The sequence below is a fragment of the Dasypus novemcinctus genome, chromosome 4, assembly GCF_030445035.2.
Source record: "Dasypus novemcinctus isolate mDasNov1 chromosome 4, mDasNov1.1.hap2, whole genome shotgun sequence".
Taxonomy (NCBI): domain Eukaryota; kingdom Metazoa; phylum Chordata; class Mammalia; order Cingulata; family Dasypodidae; genus Dasypus; species Dasypus novemcinctus.
In genome coordinates this window covers 74,837,514-74,862,128 of record NC_080676.1, presented here as the reverse complement: position 1 = coordinate 74,862,128, position 24,615 = coordinate 74,837,514, and the positions used below count along the sequence as shown (strand labels likewise).

General features: G+C 41.9%; 1 protein-coding gene across 1 annotated transcript in view; it reads right to left on the bottom strand.

Annotated features, from left to right (window-relative positions):
- Positions 1-24,615, bottom strand: part of SLC12A8 (solute carrier family 12 member 8) — a 201,031-nt gene that overhangs the window by 174,619 nt on the left and 1,797 nt on the right. The window contains exon 2 of the mRNA XM_004465818.4: positions 23,446-23,540. Within this exon, the coding sequence (XP_004465875.1) occupies positions 23,446-23,502 (57 nt within the window). The 5' untranslated portion in view covers positions 23,503-23,540. The remainder of the gene's footprint in view (positions 1-23,445; positions 23,541-24,615) is intronic.

The window sequence follows — 24,615 nt, the reverse complement described above, 5'->3', positions numbered from 1 at the left end:
CTCCTGTGAGCATAACTGATATGCCCTCGATCCAGGACTGACTATCAGGAGAGGATGCCAGCCAGCTCTTCTCCCTCCCTTTTGAGTCATACACTCACACATCAAGAAAGAGCTTCAGGAAATCATCAGGGACATCAACTAAGCACATGGGAAATATGGGGCAGAGGACACTTTGGTGACACCAGCAGGTACCCGACGGTCAAGTTCTGAACATCAGCTGGAACTTCTTTGACTTACGTATATTTCTATTCATCCATCATCACAAACTGCAATTGAGGAAACTTCTGAAGGCCAATAAATGAGAACAGTTGTGGCTCAGATCTAAGACCCTGCCAGCCTATGCTTGTCCTTGAACAAATGGTACCAAGGGACCTGATTGGTCAAAGTAGGATTGTTTTCCAGGATCCCAATCTTAAAATTCAGGACATGCCCCAACTTCCTGTCTTTGCTTGTGTTCAACTTCCTACCATGCCTTGTTATGGACCTATTATTTTTTAGAAACAGTAATGACAATAGCAGCCAACAGCAACACAAAGAGCGATAATTTACAGAGTGCTTTCAGCTTCCACATCAATTCTCTCCTTTGATCCCACAAGAACCCTGTGAGGCAGGCAGGCTGAGGGTCTCTGTTTACAGCTGAGAGAAGATGCATGTGTGCCCCAAGTGCCCCGAGTATGGATTCAGGCTGAGCCTGAATCCAACAGTCCAGACTGTAAAAACCATACTTACCCTTGCACTACGCATACCTAAAGGTTACGTGCCCTTTTCTCCTGAAATTTAAGTCTTTTGGGTTTCATAGCCTAGCATTCAGGACTTTGGTAAATTGTGAATACATCTACCTTACCTACAAAACACGTTTTGTGATTTTAGAATCTTCATTCCTCTTTCATCTCATCCTTCATATTTTCACTCTGAAGGCTGTTTTGTTTATATATTTGTTTACCCAGTAACCTGTGGAAAGCCTTTCATTCCCTTGATCTTACTGGTCTAATAAATCAGCCTTAAAGATATTTTACAGATCAGGTAGAAACTTCAGGAAAGTCTTTACCCTGAGAATGAAAATATAAATGGTTTGAAACAGGTCCAGTGACTAAGCCATAACAGCTTATTTAGGGATGTTTAGGGCTTGGTGTCTAATTTTTTCTTTAACCAATTGACAAAAGAATGTAACTATGTTTTCCCACAGATTTTACATCAGAGACAGACAGGACAAGCCTGGTTTTGACCCCAAGGTTGCAATCCTAAAGTTCTTTAAAAAAGAGAGAGACACACATACACTACGTAAGCCCAGTGAGAGAGAGAGAGAAGGAAAGAAGAAACAAAAGCATAGAGAAAGGGAAAGAGGCTGAAACAGAGAAACCTAAAATAAAAATGTGATATAAGTAATAGAGAAGTTCCAAGAGACACAGCCCAGGCGTCCCTGCAGTGACCCACAGTTGACCAGGCATCAACACGGAAGCACCAGCTTGGCCGGCCCCCTGCTCATCCTCTCCTTCCCCGTCACCTTCTGCAGCCCCACCACTTGCAGGACACCACTCAGCCTTTTCCTACTGCCCCATAGTCAACATTCTGGCAAAAGAACAGGCTAGACAGCTCGAATCAACTACCTTGCATGGTGACTACTCAAACAACGGAAAATTCCACACCAAATGGAGGGAAGCCGCCTCCTCCATAGCCCCACCTCCCTCTCTGCCCTGCCACAGCTCTCTCCAGTTCTTTTCTCCCCTGCTCAGACCAGATGAGGACAGAGCCGCGAGTCTGCAGTATAAGCACACATCCATTTGGAGGTCAGAATGCTAGCTGCCTCCACCCCTGGAAGTGATTTTCTTGGGTCTCTCTACCCGACTCCCTCCTCTTTGGGAGGGTAATCACTTCTCATCGCAAACATGTCCCTCCCACTAAGTCCATGGCTCAAGGACTCTCCCAGTTATTTCTACTGCCTGGAGGTGGCAGGGTGGGGGTGAGGGTGGGAAGAACAGCTGGGGCAACGTTGGGTGAGCGAGAGGCCAGTTCTAGGGTATCTTGTTAAATCCCAGGAGAGAGCTCTGGTCCCAACTGTTGGTAGCTCTCTGTAAAACTTTTTTGTCCTCAGTCACCAATTCTGAAATAATAGGACTCCCATTCAACATACACAGACATAACAAGTTGGGGGGAAAGGAGGTAGCAATACATGCTATGCCTTGTATGGGGTCTGCTTGGAAAGAGAGGTAGGGACTGGAGAAGAGGGTAAAAATGAGTGAGGAGAGGCACGGATGTGGCTCAGGCCGTTGAGCACCTGCTTCCCACATGGGAAGTCCTGGGTTTGGTTCCTGATGCATCCTAGAGACAAAAAAACAAACAACAAACCGACAGAAAAACCAACTCAGGGAGGCTGCTGTGGCTCAATGGTTGAGCACTGGCTTCCCACATATGAGGTCCTGGGTTCAATCCCCAGTCCTAGTACCCCTCAAGAAAAAAAAAGAGTGAGGAACAATTCAGCCTCTCAGAAAGGACACCACAGAACATGCTCAAGGGCAGGGTTCATCTCTCCCTAGGGACCTTCAAAGTGGCAGGGACAAGCCTGACAGGTTCCAGGGGCACAGCAAGTCAGGACACAGGAAGTGGAGCTGCTCCCAGGAGGACCACACCTTTGCACTCCTCATCTCAGAGCTCTGCCCTTTTCCTCCCAAGGTCCCTGGACCCAGGGGCCAGGCTCTTGTCCCAGGAGCCTGCATGCCCAACTGGAAACACAGCTATGGCCTGACGGGTGTTTTTAGTTCGGCGGAGCTGTTATGCTCCTACAAACAGAAAATCCCTAAACTCAAGCAAGGAGCCTGGACAGGCAGGGAAGTTGTTCTTGAAACTTGCCCCGAGTAGGAGGTACTCGGCTTCCTGCACCCAGCAAGCTGAGCTGAGTAAGAGAGAGAAAAGCTCTGCCAGAGGCAATGAAATAAGCTCTTGCCCAGGAGCTTTTTGCCTCAAACCTCTTGCCAGCCCCTGCCAGGTCTTAATGAACCCATCTGAAATGTGAGATGACACCTTTTCCCTTTTGGCAGCTGAAGGAAAAGGAAGCAGATGAGAAGCTCTGCCCACTTGGGTCAGAGGAGGGTCAAAGCAAGACACAGCCTGCCCTTTCCTCCTGCAGCACACCCACTGAGACTTGTTCTACTTGGGTTATTCAAACATGAGCCAGCAGTTTGCTCTCTGAAAGTTCATTACTTAATTATTAATTAAACACCAGAGAACTGCGATCCAGCGGGTGGACTGGGCGGTCCCGTTCCTTTCCTTGGGCTCTAAAATGGTGCTGGGGCTCAGCGTCGCCGAGCTGGGCAGGGAGGGGGCCTGGGGCAGCACGGACATGGGATCTGTGAGGCCAGAGTCCACCTGTGGCACCCGCGTACAAAGTGGATAGCTCCATACCTGCATCGTGAGGATTCTGTAAAGTTCAGATGAAATGAATTGTGTGAAAGCTTTTTGTACACATGAGGAACAACACGCAATATTAAATGGGGGGAGATTGTGAGGAAGTGGAAAAAAAAAGAGCTCTTGTCGCCTTTGCATTTTCTATCCCCCCCCCTTTATCTTGTCCCCGACTTTAAGGTGGAATTCTTGCTCTACAGACCAGCCCCGAAAGCTGCCCCTCTAAGCCCAGTCCAGGCGTTGGGGGCACCAACTCTGCCATGCTGGGGGTCAAGAATGAACAAATCCTCAATGAACTCTGCCCTGCCGCTCTAAGCGATATTGGACGTGAACATGGTTCTAGAGGACAGGGCCAGGATCCAAATGGGGTGGGCCAAGTCTGGTTTCCCTGAGTTAGAATCTGGGCAGCACCCTTGGTCAATATTGATTTAGTCATTTCTAGAAAGGTGGCATCTTTGTGGCAGTATTTGCTGCTTCTGCCACAGAACTAACCCAAAAGCCAATGTCTAAATATAGTATTCTTGAGTGTTTGATTTTTGTTTTTCTTAACACTTGTCCAAGGCTGGGACTCTCTGAAAGGCAAAACACGGTCACATAATCACACAGCCTAGGAGCAGCAAGACCCTCAAACACCGGGAAAATATTGGTACTGATGGAAATCCCTGCTCATTTCTGCCTCCCAGGACCACAGAAGTCCTTCCCCACAAAGCAGCCACTTCTAGCCTCAGAACTCAGAGCCCAAAGACAAAAACGCGCTATGCACCTAACACCATCCCACAAACAACAAAATCCTGCAGCAGCAATGGTCACCTACATGAGAACTTCCCAGCCTCCTTGGCAAAAGGGTAGGACTCAGGCCACCACAGGAAGTCCACCTGAATTTAACACACAAAGGAGAGTAACACAGACCCTAACACCCTTTACCTGAGTTAATAGTTAAAATCAATTACAAGAGGTTTATTCTTCTTGGTGCTTCAGTGGATCAGCCAATATTCCATTCATTTAAAAATGTTCGGGAAGCAGATGTGGCTCAACTGATAGAGCATCTGCCTACCATATCGGAGGTCCAGGGTTTGAACCCAGGGTCTCCTGGCCTGTATGATAAGCTGGCCCACACGCAGTGCTGATGTGTGCAAGGAGTGCCATGCCACACAGGTGTGTCCTCCACATAAGGGAGCCCAACGTGCAAGGAGTGCGCCCTGCAAGGAGAGCCACCCTGAGCAAAAAAAGCACAGCCCACCCAGGAATGGCGCCACACACACGGAGCACTGACACAGCAAGATGATGCAACAAAGAGACACAGATTCCCGGTGCCACCAAGAATGCAAGTGGACACAGAAGAACATACAGCAAATGGACACAAGAGAGCAGATAACAGGAGATTGGGGAAGGGTAGAGAAACAAATAAAATAAATCTTTTAAAATAAATAAAAATGCTTATGTAGGCAATACTGCCCAAAGCAACCAAAGCAATCTACAGATTCAATGTAATTCCAGAGGTTGTTTTAATTTATTCCTAGAAATAGAAAAACCCATCCTAAAACTCGTAAGATTTCAAGGGAACCCAAATAGCCAAAACAAAATTGGAAAAGAACAACATTGAAGGAATCACATTCCTGATTTCAAAATTCACCACAAAGCTACAGTGATTAAAACAGTGTGGTACTGGCATAAGGATAGACATAGAGACCAATAGGATAGAATAGAAAGCCCAGAAATAAACCCTTACATATGTGGTCCATTGATTTTCAACAAGGGTACCAAGGCCATACAAGGTGGAAAGAATAGTCTTTTCAATATATGGTGGTGGGTAAACCAGGCATCCAAATACAAAGTAATGAAACTAGACCCTTACCTTTTACCATATACCAAAATTAACTTAAAACAGATTAAATATCTAAATTTAACAGCTAGAAGTATAAAACTCTTAGGAGAAAGCATAGGGGGAATCTTCATGACCTTGGACTTGGTGATGGTGTTTTAGGCATGACACTAAACTCAGAAGCAACAAAAGAAAAAATATATACGTGAGACTTCATCAAAATAAACTGTTGTATATCAAAAGACACTATCAAGAGAGTGAAAACAGGTCCCACAAAATGGGAGAAAAGAGTTGCAAATCACATATTTAACAAGGGATTAAGATTCAGAAGATATAAAGAAGTCTTACAACTCAACAACAAAAAAACAAACAACCCAATTAAAAGATGGGCAAAGCACTTAGATATTTCTCCAGAGAAGACATACAAATGGCCAATAAACACATGGAAAGATGCTGAACATCACAGGTCATTAGAGAAATATAAACCAGCCACAAGGAAATACCACTTCAACTACTTCACACCTACTAGGATGGCTATTATCAAAAAACTGGATAAAAACAAGGGACAGTGACAATGTGTGAAACTGGAAGTCTCATGCCTTGCTGGTGGGTATGTAAAATGTGGTAGCCGCTAGGGAAAACAGTTTGGTGGTTCCTCAAAAGGTTTAATATAGAATTAATGTATGACCCTGCAAGCTCACTTCTAGGTATACAGCCCCAAAAATTGAAACCAGGGTCTCAAACACATACTTGTACACTTAGGTTAATAGTACCACTATTCACAATAGCCATGGTGGAAACAACCAACTTCCATCAACAGATAAAATGATAAACAAAATGTGGTATAGCCATACAATGGAATATTATTCAGCCATAAGAAGGAATGAAGGGAAGCAGACTTGGCACAATGGATAGGGTGTCTGCCTACCACACGGGAGGTCCGCGGTTCAAACCCCAGGCCTCCTTGACCCATGTGGAGCTGGCCCATGCACAGTGCTGATGTGTGCAAGGAGTGCCATGCCATGCAGGGGAGTCCCCCACATAGGGGAGCCCCAAGCACAAGGAGTGCGCCCCGTAAGGAGAGCAGCCCAGCGCAAAAAAAAGTGCAGCCTGCCCAGGAATGGCACCACACACACGGAGAGCTGACACAACAAGATGACACAACAAAAAGAAACACAGATTCCCAGTGCCACTGATAAGGATAGAAGTGGTCACGGAAGAACACACAGCGAATGGACAGAGAGAGCAGACAACTGGTTGGGGGGAAGGGGAAAGAAATAAATAAAAATAAAAAATAAATCTTAAAAAAAAAAAAATGAAATTCTGATACATGTGACAACACGGATGAGCTGTTAACATTATGCTAAGTTAAATAAGCCAGACACAAAAGGACAAATATTATACACTTCCACTCATATGAGGTGTCTAGAATAAGCAAATTCACAGAAACAAAGTCTCTAACTGATTCTACTGAGAATCATCAATGGATGTTAAAGACAGGGTGGGTATCAGAGACTGATGAGGAACAGGCTATTTACATATTCTCAAAGTACAAATGATTTATTAATTACAAGGGGAAAGCTAGTAACTTCACAGTGGAATAACCTAGAGGACACCTATTAACTATGTAATCAAAGTTAAGATCACTGAGAATAGAACAAACAGAAATCAGGTACCACCTGATATGATGCCAAAAATACAAAACCTAAATCTAATCATCAGGAATCATGTCCCAAACCAGGGACATGAGGGACGTTCTATAAGATAACTGGCTTGAGTACTTCAAAAAATGCCAAGGTCATGAAAGACTTTTTAAAAAGTCTGTTCCAGATTAAAGAAGACTGGAGACATTACAATTAAATGGAAAGTATGATTCTGGATTGGATCCCGAACCACAAAAAAAAAAGCTATAGGATATTAGTGTGAAAACTGGCAAAATTTCAATATGGAAGTATAGATTAAATAGGATGCATCAATGTTAAATTTCCTGATCCCCATAAATATACTCTAGTTAGGAAAAAGAAAATTCTTGTTCTTAGGAAATACACTATGAAGTATTTAGGTATAAAAGATATGCATGTGCAAATTACTTTCAAATGGTTTAAGAATAAATAGAAAGAGAGATAAAGGAAGAAGAAGGGAAAGCAGATGATAAAGCAAAATATTAACAAATGGTTAATCAAGTAAAGAGCATATGGGGGTTCTTTGTACTATTGCAACTTTTTCTGAGAGTGAAGTTTTAGCAAAACTTAAATTTAAAAATACATACAACTTTAATAAAAGTTATGGGGGGGGCAGGGGAAAGAAGAGGAAGTCCAGATACTTTTAAGTAAAAATACAATAAAATAAAAGGCACTGATCAAGGTACGGCAGAGTAAGAAGCTTCAGGACACCATTCCCCTACAGAGGTTTTGAACAACCAGCAAGAAATGGCAGAAATACCTTTCTCAAAGCACCAGAAAATAGTTCAAGGATTGCAGTAACAGGGCAAGAGCCAAATTAAGAAAAAGGCAACTTAAAAAGTGGTAAGTTTTGAATTTATATTAAGTTTCGTCCCCTGTACAAAACCATTTTTTTCCCAAAAATAGTTTTTTTGTGTGTTGGGGTGTGTAAAGGAAAGCAGAATGTTTTATCATGATTTTTGCTTCAGTGACTTTAGAACAAATAAAAAGTCCTAAACTCTGGGGGGGAAAAGTGGTAGAATCTCATGGCACCCTGGCTGGCCCTTCCTCCATTCTCTCACAGCTAGAAGCCCACATTCCCAGTATGGATCTCTGGTCTCAGTTCCAGAGGAGATGAGTAACTCTTGTACACATAACTGGGAGCACGTATGTCTGGCTAAGTCTGTCTGGTAGTCTGTCATTGCAGGCTTTGCCATCCCAGAAGTTTCCCTGCTATAGAAAGTGGTTCCCTGGGCTCTCCTACAGAGCTATGGGAGAGCAGTGAAGTCATGCTCCTCGAAGCCAGGGATTGCTGGTTGTAGGCCTACTGTGCAGGGCCTGGGCTGTGAAAAAAAGTGTTTCCTAGGGAACAAGGGACAATTATATCCCTGTAAATAAGGGAAGTCCTAGGACCACATGTGCATGCCCAGGACAAGAGGCATGCACAGAAAGGATCAGAGAGGTCCTTACACTTTGGCCTGGATCTATTCTCTAAACTCATTGTACGGATAAGCCTTGAAGGAGAGCACTTGCACAGGTCAATCTGCAAAGACCAGGAAAGGTGTTTTCTTTCTGTCCTCTTCCTCTTCCTCCTTCTCCTTCCTTTCTTTCCTCTTCTTTTGTTATCTCCTGGCATTCAAGAAAAGTTCTCATAACGCTAGCTAGATGCAAGCTTAAGGAACAGAAACCTCAGCATCACAGACCAATACTATTACATATTATAATTAAACTATTGAATGCCAAAGATAAAGAGAAAATTCTGAGAGAAGCGGACTTGGCCCAATGGATGGGGCATATGCCTACCACATGGGAGGTCTGCGGTTCAAATTCCAGGCCTCAACCCGTGTGGAGCTGGCCCACACGCAGTGCTGATGCATGCAAGGAGTGTCGTGCCACGCAGGGGTGTCCCCCACGTAGGGGAGCCCCACGCACAAGGAGTGCGCCCTGTAAGGAGAGCCGCCCAGCGCGAAAGAAAGTGCAGCCTGCCCAGGAATGGCGCCGCACACACGGAGAGCTGACACAGCAAGATGACGCAACAAGAAGAAACACAGATTCCCGGTACCGCTGATAAGGATAGAAGCGGTCACAGAAGAATACACAGCGAGTGGACAGAGAGAGCAGACAACTGGGGGGGGAGGGGAGAGAGGTGGGAAGGGGAGAGAAATAAATAAAAAATAAATCTTAAAAAAAAAAAAGAGAGAAAATTCTGAAAGCCACAAATGAGAAGCAGGACATCAAATACAGGGGAGCCTCAACAAGATTTAATGCCAATTTCTCATTGGAAACCATGGAGGCAAGAAGGTGGTAGGATTAACTATTTAAAGGGCCAAATGCAAAATACTACCGGCCAATAATTCGATATCAAACAAACCTCTTCTTCAAAAATAAGGGAAAGATGAAGACATTACTGGATAAACAAAAGCTGAGGGAGTCTCTCGTCACAGACCAGCCCTATAAGAGATGCTTAAGAGATTGATTGAAAGGAAATGACAATTGACAATAGACTGAAGTTGCATGAAGAAACAGAGATCTTTGGTAAGGATAACGACATAGGTAAACATAAATGCCAGTACTACTGTATTTTTGGTTTTTAACTCCACTTTTTACTTCCTACAGGATCTAAAAGGCAAATGCATAAATGCAATGATAAATCAGTAGTTTGGGACTAATAATATATAAACGTGTAGTTTGCAACAATAACTACATAAAGGTAGGGGAATGGAGAAGTACAGGAACATAATTTGTGTATGCTATTAAAATTAGGTTGGTATCTAAGCTAATGAGATTATTATAGATTTATTGTGTTAAATTCAAGCCCCATGGTTAAGTACAAAGAAAATAATGGAACCAGGGAACTGAGAGTCTACAGCTGCAAGCAGGAGAAATCCATCCTTTAGTCATGTGGGATCTAAGCCCCTCTTGGTTTAGAGGTAGAGTGGGCATCACCATCCTAGGGTCCTCAGGACGGAGGAATAAAATATGGATTAGAATGGATTTACTGATATTCTACTATAGAATTACTGTGACTCTAGCAATAGAAGAAACTGTATCACTGATGTGAAGACAGTGGCCGGGGGAGTTGCTGAAGGCAGGGAGAGGGAAAGGGAGGTGTGATATGGGGACATTTTCGGAACTTGGAGTTGTCCTGAATGATATTGCAGGGACAGATGCAGGACATCTGCCATAACCAGTGAATGGACTGGGAGAGAGTGTAAACTACAACATAAACTATAACCCATCCTGTGTAGCTGTGTTCCAAAATGTACTTATCAAATGCAATGAATGTACCACATTAATGAAAGAAGTTGTCAATATGGGAGGAGTGGGGGTGTGGGGAGTGGGGTATGGGAACCTCTTATACTTTTTAATGTAAGTTTTTGTGTGATTTATGTAAAAAAAAAAGATAATAAAAATGAAAAAAGATAAAATGGAAAATACGCAAGCTCACAAAGTCAGAAAATAAGAGTAAAGGATTCTCTATTTTCCTGCATGGGGGAGGGGCAGGGAAAATGGGGGATTAACTGACTAATTCTTGTAGGGTTTCTGTTTGGGGAGAAGGGAAAGTTTTAGTAGTGGAACATGATGAGGGTATGGCAATATTGTGAATGTGATTAATCCCTCTGAATGGTTTGCTTGGGAGGAGTTGAGATGGGAAAGTTTTTGTTGAATGTATATTTCCACAATCATTTTTAAAAAAAAAAAGAACTAAACAGACAATGACAGTTAAATGTAATATGTAATCCTGGATGGGATCTAATGAGGGAGGAAAAAAAGCTCAAAAGGAAATTACTGGGACATACAAAAATTTGGAATATAAATCAAAAGCTTGATATCAATGTTACCTTTCTTAAACTTGATTGTTGCCTGTAAGGTGGCTAATAAGTCGATATCTTTGCTCTTAGGAAATGTACATGGCACTATTAAGTGTTCAAGGAGCATGATGTATACAACCTACACTCAAGTGTGCAGAAAATGAATCTATTTATCTGTCAAGACAGATAAATAGATGGATGAGTTGATAGAATGTTACATCAAGTATGGCAAATATGAAAATTGGTGGATCTAGGGATCTGGGGAGATAGAGGTAAGTTGGAGTTGTCTGCCTGGGGTTTGTATTACTTTGTATCTGTTCTATAAGTTCTAAAGTATTTCAAAATAAAAATTTTTTAAAAAATAACATAGTCTGTTCACTCTTGTACCAACATGGAGCAGGTACTTACTAAATGTGAATTAGTTGAATGAATGGATAAAATGTGCTTCAGAAAGTGACATTATACATCTCTTTTAAGATGGCAGAATAAGCACTTTCCTACTTCCATGGAAATGACTCAAAAAAAAGTGGGTTTTTCCATGAAAAATAACTGTATTCCAAAACAAAAACAAATTTAGTGAAAAAAGTCATTGTTATGTATTTTTGCAGATCTTAATGGTTAGCTTGATAGAAAACAGCTCAATTCTCATATCTACTTCCGTACTCAATCTGTTGCAAAATGTTTTTGAAGTACTTGATAAAAATCAATCGGATATAAGAAACACCAGTAGAAGTTGTCTAAGACCCAGAAGAATCAAAGAAAACTCGAAAGAAATTAAGACCTTCTTGTTTAGAAGATTCTTCTTCATGCAGCAAAGCTTCAATGACTTAAAATCATGCAATGACATCACCTGGCTATTTAGTTAAATACACACCCCCCCCCCACAATCTCATTATTGTAAATGCTGTTTATTGGTTTAAGATTTTTATAGTCAACTGTGACAAGCATGAAAATGTTCATGCTTGACAATGTAAAAATAATAATCCAACTAACAAAAAATTTTAATGAAATGATAGTTATGGAAAGAAGAGCATGTGTGCCAATGTCCCATTTTTTTTAATATCAGGAAGCAATAGATAAACTGATAGTAAATTGATAACTTCACCAAGAAATTGAGGTAAAATGTATTGCTTAAAATTATAATAATAACCACTAGAGGGGAAAAAAAGTCAAACAGAAACCATAGTAGAGGAAGAAAACTTTTGTTTTTTTATCATCTATACTGTTTGCATTTTAAAAAAACTGCATGCATGTATTATTTTTATGATAAAAATACTGTTATTTTTACTTAAAGAAAAATTATTACATTATTAGAAATAATTAAAAAATAGTATGGGGGGTTATGGTTTGCTGACCTGGAATTATTAATCCTGTTTATAGCTGTACTTCATTTTACATAGCAGATGGATTCACAAAAAAAGGCCAGTGGTTTGAATAACATTTTAAATATATTGAAAATAAATGATTACCTAAAGGCCTTTTGTGAAAATTAACACCTACCTTAAAATTTGTGTATCTTTTGAAAAAGAAACTATAATTTGTTTTTCATTTTGTGTTGTTCTTTAATGACAAATACCTAAAATAAAAAGAGAAAGGAACTCAAAATGAGTCGTGGTCTTCTGTTTTCTTTTAAGTTAAATTCTGTGAATACTGGGATTCATGTTACAAGTTTATCATCTAGATCAGATATAAATATTTGGCTTTGTGAGCTTTGTTAGGCCACCACTGCTTCAATTTAATCGGTAAACATCTAAACCCTCTAACTGGTGATAAGGACAGTGGATGTGACCTAGCAGCTATCTGGAGATTAGGAAAAGAACATCAGGGAGTTTTTACATAGACCACCATTATACTTTTCTATTTCTTTATGCCTGCTCATACAGAGAAAACAAAAAACAAAAAAACACTCACACCAAAAAAAAAAAAAAGGAAAGGAATGGTAAATTGAGAACATTCTCCTCAGAAGTGACCATGTTAAAATATTGTCCTATTAGAAGCACATCAAACCCTGAATAGGCACTATCTGTAAAGACTTTTCATGCCAAGGTATTCTAAAGCACACACCATCATTACAACTACCACAGCTTTTTGATGAAGATATTAAAACTCAGGAGGAAAATAAACAATTTTAAGGATCAGATTAAATTGTACTTTACCATGACTGAAGAGCAAAAAGAGATACTGATATACTCGGTTATGCTTACTAAATTTGATATTGTTTTATGACCACAGAGCTAGCCAGTGTTTAAACTGTCCTCCTGAAGAAAAGGTATGAAATGAATGGAAAAGGAAGCTAAAACTGCTATCCACTCCTATAGGAAGACAGGACCTTCAACCCCATCAGACCAGAGTCCACAGGCACCACCTAGTGACACTGTACTCAAATTACGAGAATAGTACTTCAGTCATTGAGGATTCTCCTCGCAAACCCCACTCCATTAAATGATGGCTAAGATGGCATTTTTTATATATCTGGCCTTGGATGAAATGTAGGCTAAGGCAGTAAGACATTTTGAAGTCACCTAGGCCATTGATTTGCATTTAGGCAGAACTTTACCTAATTCATTTCAGTGAAGAATCACTTTCATTCCACTTTCTAGGATACCTTTATTGAGGAAATGTCCCTTTCTATGTATAAAAATATGCAGAATTCAAGTTAAGCAACAAACCTGGCTAGAAAATGGGCAAGGAAGAAAAGGCAGGAGAGAATGGAGGTATCCTCATGAACTGTCACAGACACATCTCGATCCTGGGACCAATCTTTGTTGTTTCCTTCCTTCTCTCCTATAGTCCCCAGGACCATAAGTCTCTTTTCTTCTGCTACCTCTGAAAAGTTGGTCTGTCCAGGGACCAGAGACAGAGGTAGCTTCATTTCAAGGCCCTTCACTTTCATTGCACCCCTTCAAAAGCCTCTACCTAATTTTGTATTTGGAATTTGTGCTCTTTTTCTTAAATAAAGCTCCTCCCCAAATTGTATAACCCTAATCCTTGGTCTGCTTCTGCCTCTGCCTCTGCCTCTACCTCTGCCTCTGCCTCAGCCAGGAAGGGAGAGAGAGGACTCGGGTCACAGCTCTGCAAGTCCCAGATGTGAGTCCTGCTCTTCCACTCAAACATTCTGGACCCCAGCTTCTTTATCTACAGAAGGATGAGTTAACGAGAAGGGGTGAGTTCCCTTTTCCTTTCTCCTCAGTTGCAATCATTTCTCTGCATACTAGTAAAGCAATAGTTATTGCCTAGCATGTGGTTGCCAAGGCTCATTTTGCATATAGGCTTTTCAAAAATGCTAAAACACTTCTGAAAAATGCATAATAAAAATACAAGTCTGCTCTTGACTGTACAGTGGCTAATAATGATGCAGAAAATAAGAGCAAAGCTTTTTCAGTGAAGCCTAACACTAATGCTCAAAATTATAATATAACCTAAAGATAAGATGCATTGAGATCAACCTAGAGCTTTGTCAATAGCCTTGGTGGCAGTCTGGCTGTGCCTCTCTTCACATATGTCTTTGGGCAAGTCATTCAACATCTCTGGACTCTTTTCCTGACATGCTAAGCAAGGGAACTGGGCCCGAGGATCGCCCAGGACCCCTCTGTCTCTTAACTCGTTCAGTTCTATCTGCTGCTCCTGCTGGTACTATCTCCCTGTTCACCACTGCCCCCAAATCGACCAGACTCTCTTGCCTCTCTTACTATGTCGTTTTTATAGCTAAATAATATGCCACTATATGGATATATCACATTTCATTTCTCTATATAAACATACTGAGGTAAGCCAGTATATTGAGAAGGAGAAGATGGGGAAAGAGCAAGGGAAAGAGATAAGTGAGTAGAGAAAGAGAGGAGCAGGAAGACAGGCAGTGCCAGGGTGTTGTATAGGCAGGTAAGGAGCAGGGTCAGAGGTGGGTCACACGCTGGAACCCAAGGGGGCCTCAGATACCTGGGGATACCTCCTCCCACACGTGGGTCAGATGCCACAGGTCTGATGGGGCATCTGCTCTCTGCACCTGCACTGGGCTTTTTTTCTAGGGTGATTAACTCAGACCAGCCAGACTTTAGCACACACACTTTCTAGAACAGGATCCTTAAGAATCCACTCTTGTTGGATGAAGAAGAAAGAGTATGTATGAGTCAGCTGCTACTCTGCTAATTTTGGTGACTTGTACCCGTGCCATAGCATGACATAACTTCCCTTTAGACCACCCAATCCTGGGAGAAGGAAGACAAAGACTCAAATTAGCTGGAAGGAATCCATATTTCAAAGGAATTGAGAGATTTATGCCCTTTTATTATTTCCTTTAATATCTCTAATAGTAGCAGGGGATCCTGGCAAGAAGAGACAAAAATACCTGTTAAACTGAACTGAATTTTCTCCCTATTCCCAAAACTAGAAGCATTTGATTCTGCTGGACTTCAAATAACATGCGTACTTGCTTTCTCTTCCTCTATCAGGCTACCTGATTTTTCCTAGCAGCTTAATCTTCCTGAAACACCATGCTTGTCACAGTCCTTTTCTGTCCCATAACTGGCAAGACAAGCAATGAACCTAAGCTCCTTAGCTTCTTAGCTTTCTGGTCCCACATTCCACAAACAACCTAATCCACTGGGTTTCAATTTAAGGTTTCCTTTGTCCAGTCATTGAACATGCATTTTATTCAGTGCTTACCATGTTATATGCACTGGGCCAGACCACATCTGGCATCTCATTTAAACTCATAAAAACCCTGAAAATCAGGTATGCTCTCCCATCTCAGTTTGCGGAAAGAGAAATTTGTCAGTGGCCCAGGAACAGCTAGTAGTGCAGTGAGAAACTAGGTTTACATCTACCACCAAACCATACCACAAGACTCGCCCTTGCCAGAAGTTCAGCATGTCTTTAAAACCACACGCATATTCCACATCAAAAAGGCAAGCCAATTAAAAAATGGACAAAGGACTTAAAGAGACATTTCTCCAAAGAAGATGTACAAATGGCCATCAGGCACAAGAAAAGAGGTTCGAAATCATTAGCCAATAGGAAAATTAAAATCAAAACCACAATGAGATACTATTTAACACATACCAGGACAGCTACTATTAAAAAGATGGACAATACCAAGTGTTGATGAAGTTGTGGAAAATTTGGAACTCTTGTACAATCCTTGTGGGAATGTAAAAGGGTGTAGCCACTATGGAAAACTGGTGGTTCTTTAAAAAGTTAAACATAGAATTAAGATACGACTCAATAATTCCATAACTAGGTATATCCCCTAAAGAAATGAAAACAAGCACTCAAACAAATCCTTGTACACAAACGCTCATAGCAGCACTCTTCACAATAACCAACAGTTAGAAACAACCCGAATGTCCATCACTGATGAATGGACAAACAAAATGTGTTATATCCATACAGTGAAATATTATTCAGCCATCAAAAGTAATGGAGTACTATTATTAACACATGCTACAATGTGGACAAACCCTGAAAACATTATGCTAAGTAAAAGATGCCACGCAAAAGAGGTCTCATATTATGGGATTCCATTTACATGCAATGTCCAGAGACAGAAAGCAGATTAGTGGTGGCCAGGGTTTAGGCTAGGCCTAGAAAGGATCTGGTCCTCCTCTTTGGATCACCCACACAGACTCCAGCCCCTTCCGCATCACTCATGCCTCCATCACTCACTGCCCTCCTCAAAGAAACTGCCCCACCCGGGCCCCGTCAAGACCCTTCCATTTAGCTTCAAAGTTCTCCCTTTTCCCTCTTTGTCCTTTGCCAGGACATCTCAGATTCCCACCATTTATGTCCTAGTTCTCCAGAGAGCCACAGAGTTTCAGGCTTAGAAAGGATGTTACTGAATATCTAGATTGCTGTACCATCCTTTGAGCACCTATTCTGTGGAAACAAATCGATTTAAGACACTGTCTGTGCTCTTGAAAAACACAGAATCAAGTCAGGGAGAGCAAATGAATTTAATAAATGAACACCAAATGCGCGATCCTGGCAGGAAGCACTCAGGAGCACTAGCTCTTCCAGGTACTTTCATCTCCCAGTCTTCTCTTAATGTTCTTGGCTAGTTGGCAGGTAGGGGGTTTGTGCCCTAGGCTTTTCTCCTGCCCTGTAAAACCAAGAAGCCACGTAGCACTTTGCTCTCAGGGAAACGTTTATCTCAAATGCTACTCTGTTCAAAAGTCTGCTCCAATGACTATTTGTTGAATGGGTGGAAGGTGAGATCATATTTATTATATAAGTCCTGGCAGGTGGTGAATAAAGGTCCGGATGTGTTTTGTTTAGCAAACACAGTATTAGTCAGAGAAGGGGCATGATTTCCTTTGGACACAGGCCCCACCACTCCCAGTGGTCTCAGAGCAGGCCACATCACAATTATATTGCCTTTCTAGCACCTGATAGCATCATTCCTTTTTTTTTTTTTTAAAAAAAAAAAACAACTTTATTTTGAAAATTCCCAAACATAAGCACAAGACAATATAATGGGCTCTCATGTATGAATCACCCAGCTTCAATAACCATAAACATTTTGCCATGTTTTTTCATCTATTCCCCCAACCTGCCCTATATGCAGTAATCATGTCTCTAGTCTCTTTTTTTGTTTGTTTCTGTTATTTATTATAACAAATGTCTTTAACTGCTTAGAAAAACAGTGTTTATATTTCCATATATAGGTATAAATTTCCACATGGGATAAAATAAACATCTTCTGAAAAAAAAAAAATAGGGGGAAAGGGCTCCATTCAGGGTAGAATGAAACAAGTTAAATAAATAAACAGCCAAATCCAGAAGGTGAAACGTTCTGCAACACAAATGATTCCATTTTTAAAGCAAGTCAATGCCATGGGAGAAAGTGGGGAGAAGGGGGCTTACTCTGGATTGAGAAATTAAAGAGATACATCAGTCAGATGTGACGGATGGACTTCATATGGATCCTGACTGGAACAGACGTTATGTACAAAGGCATTCTTGACCTTCAGGGTAATTTGGCTGAGTATTAGATAATACCAAGGAATCCTGGTTTATTTTGTTAGGTGTGATAATGGAATTGTGGTTTATGTAAGAAAATGACCATATTTCTGTAGATGCTTACAGAAGGATATAGGAGGTGAAACGATCTGCTATCTAGGATTTGCTTTTCAATATTTGCTTTAGCAAAGAAAAAGGAAAAGGGGGGTATCTGAGGCAACTGGGGGGAAAATCTTGGTAATTGTGAAATCTGAGTGATTAGTACATAGGGCTTCAGTGTACAATTCACTCTACTTTTGAATGAGGAAACTTTTTCATGTTTAAAAAGTTCACATTGAGGCATGAACTAAAATATCACTGGTAATACAGTTTTTAAAATAAAGTCTCCCAAATTTATAAGATAGGAAAGAGTTTACAAACACACACCATTTTGACTTTTCCTTTGAAAATAATTCTCTCAAAGAAGTAGAGGTTCTAATGTCGAAGCCCGGGGTCCCCTGGCACTCGTGAGGGCTGTACACTCTATAGCCACAGGCCAAACTGGCTGAGCCAACAGAACCAGCCAAGACCTGGCTGCAGAGGGCTCAGCCTCCCGGCATGTTCCTATGTGGTTCCTCAGGTCTCAGGCAGGAGCAGCGTGTGAGAGAGGGCACGGTTTGATTGTTGTAACATACAGTGATTTTTCTGGCCTCTGAAATGAGATGGGTTACAAAGATGACTCCTACCAAATCCTTATACCATAATGCTTCAAGGGACTAACAAATGTTCCTTGGATGGATATAAAAATTATTTTAAGCTAGATTATAATTTCATCAGTAAGTACATTCCTGAGTTCCTTCAAAGAACACTGTAACTGAAACTTTTACAACGAAATTACTTATATTCCATTTAACTCCTGTCACAGAATAAGTATCGCTCATTAAAGGACTAATTAATATTGAAGGTGTTTCTGGCTCAGTGTCTACAGACCCATCCGTTCCGGGGCCACAACATGTAAATGATGTGAATTTCCCCTAAACTCGGTGAGTCAAATAAGGACTTGGCAAGGTCACTGTGACAGAGTATCCTTTTACTGTCGCACCTTCCTGGAAACCATAGTCAAGAAGCTTGTGAGGATAAAACATACCAAGATCGCTCTCCAAACTTTTGTGACTTTTATAATCCAATAAACTAAGAAGCAAGAGCAGCTAAAGTTCAGATCAACTTCAGCTCCATCAGAATTGTGATCAAAGATATCTAGAATCCTTTGCCTGGAGAATGCATGACTCTTTTTCCACCTTGTAACTACTCTCCAACACAAGGCCTATGGTAAAGTCACCATAACTTCTTGGTTACTGAGTTACAAAATGTGTGACTATCTGCCCCTCATCTTAATTTTTGATCTTTAAGAATGCCACTTCTCTTCTTGAATATTAGTAATATAATTACTTGGATTGGTTTACTTTATGTCTGTGATTAAATGTAACGAAAAATACCCCATGCTCAAGTTTAAATAATTTTGTACTGAAGCACTAATTGTATACTACCTTCAAATAAGATGTGGATAAGATTTTGCATGCATTTTGGAAGAAATCATACAGAAAGAGCTCCTTTTTCAATAAACTGGGCCAGTTTCACATCCCTTTTGGTCAGTCCACTGCAGTCGTGTGAGGTGAGTTATCTGGACCTGTAGAGTTTAAAAATTGGGGGAGCAGTTGCAGCTCAGTGGTTGAGCACCTGCTTCCCACATATGAAGCCCTGGGTACAATCCCGGGTACCTCCTTGTTGTATATATTGAACCATTCTGGGTGATGATTCATCTTCTCTGCTGGTAGGGCAACTTGGGACATAAAGCCAAATGCCTGATTAAAATTTTTAAATGAGAATTCTTTGTAAATGGCACCTCTCTCACTTAATTCCAACCATCCTGCTGCTTTAAGGTCAAATATAACCTGGTTCCTCTTCTCTACTCAACCAGTGAGCATCTGCTGACACGGCCGCAAGGCTTGGGGCCCAGGCCCACAGCAGCCCGAACAGGCGCCACGTCGCCCCGCGTGCCCCCAGTGCTGCTGCCATGGCTACCTCAGAGTCTAGTCTTAATCTTGAACAGCCTGCCTCCTGCTGCCTGCTTCCCCAAACACACATGCCATTGGCTGAAAGAAACTAGGTCAATGTCCCATATTCTGTTTTTGGCCATGGAATCATTCTGGATTCGTGACTCCTGCCTTAGGTCTTCTGCCTGACTTTACTAGGCTGAGTTGTGCACTTATGTACCAACTGGCCCTTCTAATCATTTATACCATATTCTAGGGTCCAAATACATACTCCTCACCTTATTTTTATTATTAGCCAACATTTAGTGAATGCTTACTATGCACCAAGCACTATCCTAAATTTTTATAGGAATTATCACCTTTAATCTTCTTAATTCTCTAGGATAGATTCTATTATTACAGCCATTCTATAAGGGAGAAAATAGAGGCTTAAAGAGGTTAAGTAAATTGCCTTAAGCAATGAAATACTGGACCCAGGCAGCACATTACCAGTGGTCCTACCTTATTAACCCTTATTCTACAGCCCTTCTCAGCTGGTCCACGTATCGCTGAGCAGCCCCCACACATGTGCATGGGCACACACATACATACACACCCCACAGCCATCCCATCTGGTTTCAAGATTATTAAAACTAAGTAAAAAATCCATTCATCTGCCTCTCTACCTAACTCACAAGCATGTCCACTCTGACCAGATTTCCTGAGAGTTACCTCCCAGTCACAGTGGCCAAGAGAAGAGCAGATGTGAACTGGATTTGGCGTGACACCCACAGCTTGTCTTCCCACTGGATGCTGCCTACTTAATCCAGAGTTCTCAGGCCCAAAAGCTCTTAGCAGAATTCCTGGCTCCTGAGGCTGGAGTAAAGGTAGAAAGAGGTTCATAGGAAATTATCCGCCATCATCATATGCTCCATTTCTACCAACACCTAAAGACCAAATGCAAATGGCAGCTTCCCAACCTCCAGCCAGGCCTGTTCAGTTTGGAAGAGGCAGTGTTGATTGAGCCTCTTCTATAGGCCAGACACTACACCAAGTATGAGAATACAGAAATGAATACAACATGTTACTCAATTTAAGGAAATTAGAAGAAACAACCTGTTGCAATACTACAGGGTAAGTACAGTGAGAGAGGATACTGCAGGAGGCAAGAGAAGTTGGGCTATATCCTGAGGGCCTTGGGGCCAAGATATGGAGTTTGAACTCAGTTCTGAAGACAGTGAGCAGTCACTGAATGGCTTTAAGCAACGGAGTCAAATGCAGAGATTTGTGCTTTAGAAAAATTACTGCACTAGCAATGTGGAAAAAGAAAGAAGTTAGGAGGGTATGTATAATCCATTCAAGACATGATGCCCTAGATAAGACAGTGCAGGAGAAAGACAGAAGAAGGAACGGATTTTAAATTATGTTTAGAAAGTAATCACCAAAGGTCTTGACATTTGATTGGACACCAAGGAAGAGGGAGATGACAGAGGCTTTTGCACCCTTCAAAAATTTTTTAAAAGATTTATTTAATTCATTTATTTATTTCTCCCCCCCCCCCCCCACGTTGTTTGCACCTGTTGTGTGCTGTGTCTTTAGGAGGCATAGGGAATGGAACCTGGGACCTCCAGATATGGAAGGGAGGCATCTAATTGCTTGAGCCACCTCCATTTCCTACTTTGTTGTATCTCTCATGTTTTTTTTCTTCTTGTGTCTCTTGTTGTGTCAGCTTGCCATGCCTGCCCATCACACCAGCTCGATATCTTCTTTAGGGGGCACTGGGAACCGAATCACAGACCTTCCACGTGGTTGGCAGGAGCTCAGTCACCTGAACCGCATCTGCTTCCCCATCCTTCACATTTTGTCAACTCTCTCTTAGGGCTCTTAATGGCAATTTATCTTGCACTGTAGTTATTTGTTTGTTCACTTGGTCAGTCAACTGATATTTAATGTCCACATAAATGTCAGGTACATATAAATTGGGTAGTGAGAGGGTTCCTTGCAATGACAAATCAGTCACAGTGATAAGTATCAGCAAAGACCAACTGTAGGGGAAAGAGACAAGCACAGAGACTGGGCAATGGTGTGGGTTGGGTGAGAGAGGGGAAGCAAAGAGGACAGTACAAGGGACCACCAAGAAACTCAGGCTGGGGCAGACTGGGGGGACCTAGGCTAATGAGTTTGGATGCTTGGTGGTGGAGGTGGGGAGCCACTGAAGATCTTAAGTAGGAGAGAAAGGATCAGAGTTGAGCCTTAACAGATCCCTCTCACAGAAATGAACCAAGAGCATCTTATTTAGCTCTTCCTTTGGCTTGCCTGGGCACAAGGAATTTGCTTTTCCATCTGGGTATCTTTTTCACGGCCAAGACAGTGCCCAATAGGTAGGAAGTAGTTCACAAACATATGTTGAGCATGTAAACACTCATGTACAATCTTATACACCCAACAGAAACACACAGGAAGTATGTCAAGAAACTGGTCAGACTAAATATATGTGAGACTCAAACAAAGCAAGGAGCCTAAGGGTCCTGGCCCACATGAAGAGTGGGGCCATGAGATTTTGGATTTTGGGGAATTTTCTTGCCAATGTACCCACAATCCTTAAAGATAGTCTCATCTGTTTCTTTTTGAAAATACATTAATTTTTAATTCCTTTCAAAGTGTAATGGCAATATTAAATCACATTTTAAAAGCATAATTTATACACACACACAATGTGGCCATGGGCTTTTTCACCCAGGAGTGGAAAGCTCTGGGGAAGGATTCTGAAATATCTTCGAGGAACTCTTCAGAGTCTCCAGTCTCTCCTTTCTAAGAGGCTTCAATACTTCCAGGGCCAGGTGTCAGGAGTTAAGTACAAAGAGGGGCAGAAATACAAGCCTGGGCTGATCTGGAGAGGGGTGCATTACCCCCGAGCACCTATCAGCTGCCAGCCACCATGTGGCATTTTCACATGTACGTGGGTACAAGACGAGGGTGCCACTCGCCAGTTAGGATCCCAAGCCTGGATCCCATTGTCCTCACCATCCCCTGCCCTGGGCTCAGAACACTCAATTTCTGGATCCTGCTCTCTTGCTGTGTGTGAGGCCTTGATTTGGTTCTCTCCTCTCTTGGGGAGCTCATTCTCACTGTTATAATGCCAGGAAACTCTCCTGTCCCTCTCTACAAAGCATAAGAAATTCCAAGGGACAGAGAAAACTTCAAGTTTGAGTGATCATCAATGGCAAAGACCCCAGATGCAGTAGTTCCTAATAAACACCTGATAAGGTATTTTGTTTTGTTTTTTAAATTAGTTTTTAACGGGTCAAATGTCTATTTCTGGGGAGTCACTTCACTTCCATACCTACATGTTGAACATTTACTACAACTAATGAACACAATAAGAGGATAAAAAAAATAAAAAGTAAAATTAGAAAACCCTATAGCCATCAGGGAATCAAAAAATCCAGTTGGTTTCAGTATATGAGTTACGAGTTTCTCAGAAATAAATTTACCTTCTTATATTGGTTTAATTCAATACTAAAGAGAGTTTATGTTATCTGAGTCTTCACTACGGCTGCTCACGGAAGATCTCTCCTGGTTGGTGGTGGGGTGGAGGGGGATCCAAGACTCAAAATCCACTGCATATATTACCAAACATTTTCTGACACACACGTTTAAGAATAGGCTATAATATTTTCTTGATGAAAGGGAATACCAAAATAAATTTCTGGGGTAATTATTTTTAAAATAGTACTCCACAATGCTTCCCATTGCTCACAGGCCCCCACACCACCAAGGCCTACCTGCTGGGCTTCTTGGTGGAAGAGTTCCTGCACTTGAGCCGTCTGTGCCATTCTCATGACAATGTGGGTCCTGGTGGTCTGGGCAGGAGGCCACTCTGGAAGGTAAACACCACCCAGGTCAGGCTGGCTCCTCCTCCTCTCTCTCCTCATTTTCCATCCCCCCTCTCTACCATACAAGGCCCTGGTTGAAGAAGGGACTTCTCCTAATTCACCTGGAAACTCCCCCCGCCACACACACCCACCTCTTCAGGACCTTTATCGGTTTGATATTGTTTAAGAATTCCAAAAATAGATATTGGATTATATTTGAGAACTAGTCTTTTCCTTGGGGCATATTATATTGTATTGGATTCAGAGGTTTCACTTTTACTTGATTAAATTATGATTAAGTCTTTGGTTGGGCCATGTCAGTAGGACGTTGAGTCCTCGCCCCCTTGGTGGGCAGGAACTCACAGAGAAAACAACATGATGGAGGTTTTGGAGTTTTAATGCTGGAGCCCCAGAAAGTAAATACACAGAGAAGCAGACACATGAAGAGAAGGTTGCATCAGATAAGGCAGAGGCCCCAGGAAGAGAGTTGAGCCATTCACCTGACAGTTTACACCTGGCCCTGTAGAAAGAGCAGAGCACCTGGACCCAGAGAGAAATGAGCCCTGGGAGAGAGATGAGACTTATCCCAGTCTACGGCTGATACTGGAAGAAGCTGGGACCGTGGAGACTTAAGAGGAAGAGGAAGCCTGAACCCTTGCAGATGTCACTAGCCATCTTGCTCCCACACATGGCAATAGACTTTGGTGAGGGAAGTAACTTATGCTTTATGGACCAGTGACTGTAAGCTTCTACCCCAAATAAATACCCTTTATAAATGCCAACAGATTTCTGGTATTTTGTATCAGCACCTCTTTGGCTGACTAATACAGACCCAAATAGATTCCATTCATCCTTTAGACCTCAATCTTGCTCTCTAAAGCCACAGCTTCCCGCCCGCCCCAGCTCTCCTTCTTCCCTGAGCCCCTTCAATGTTTGGGGTCAAAGTCACTCTGTCACCCCACACTTGAGGACACAGTTTCACAACTCTCCTACCCTTGTTTCCCTCAGGAACACCTTGCAAACCTTATTCCAGGCTAAGGGCACATGATTGCTCACTCCTGAAAGGTAGAACTGGGTCTC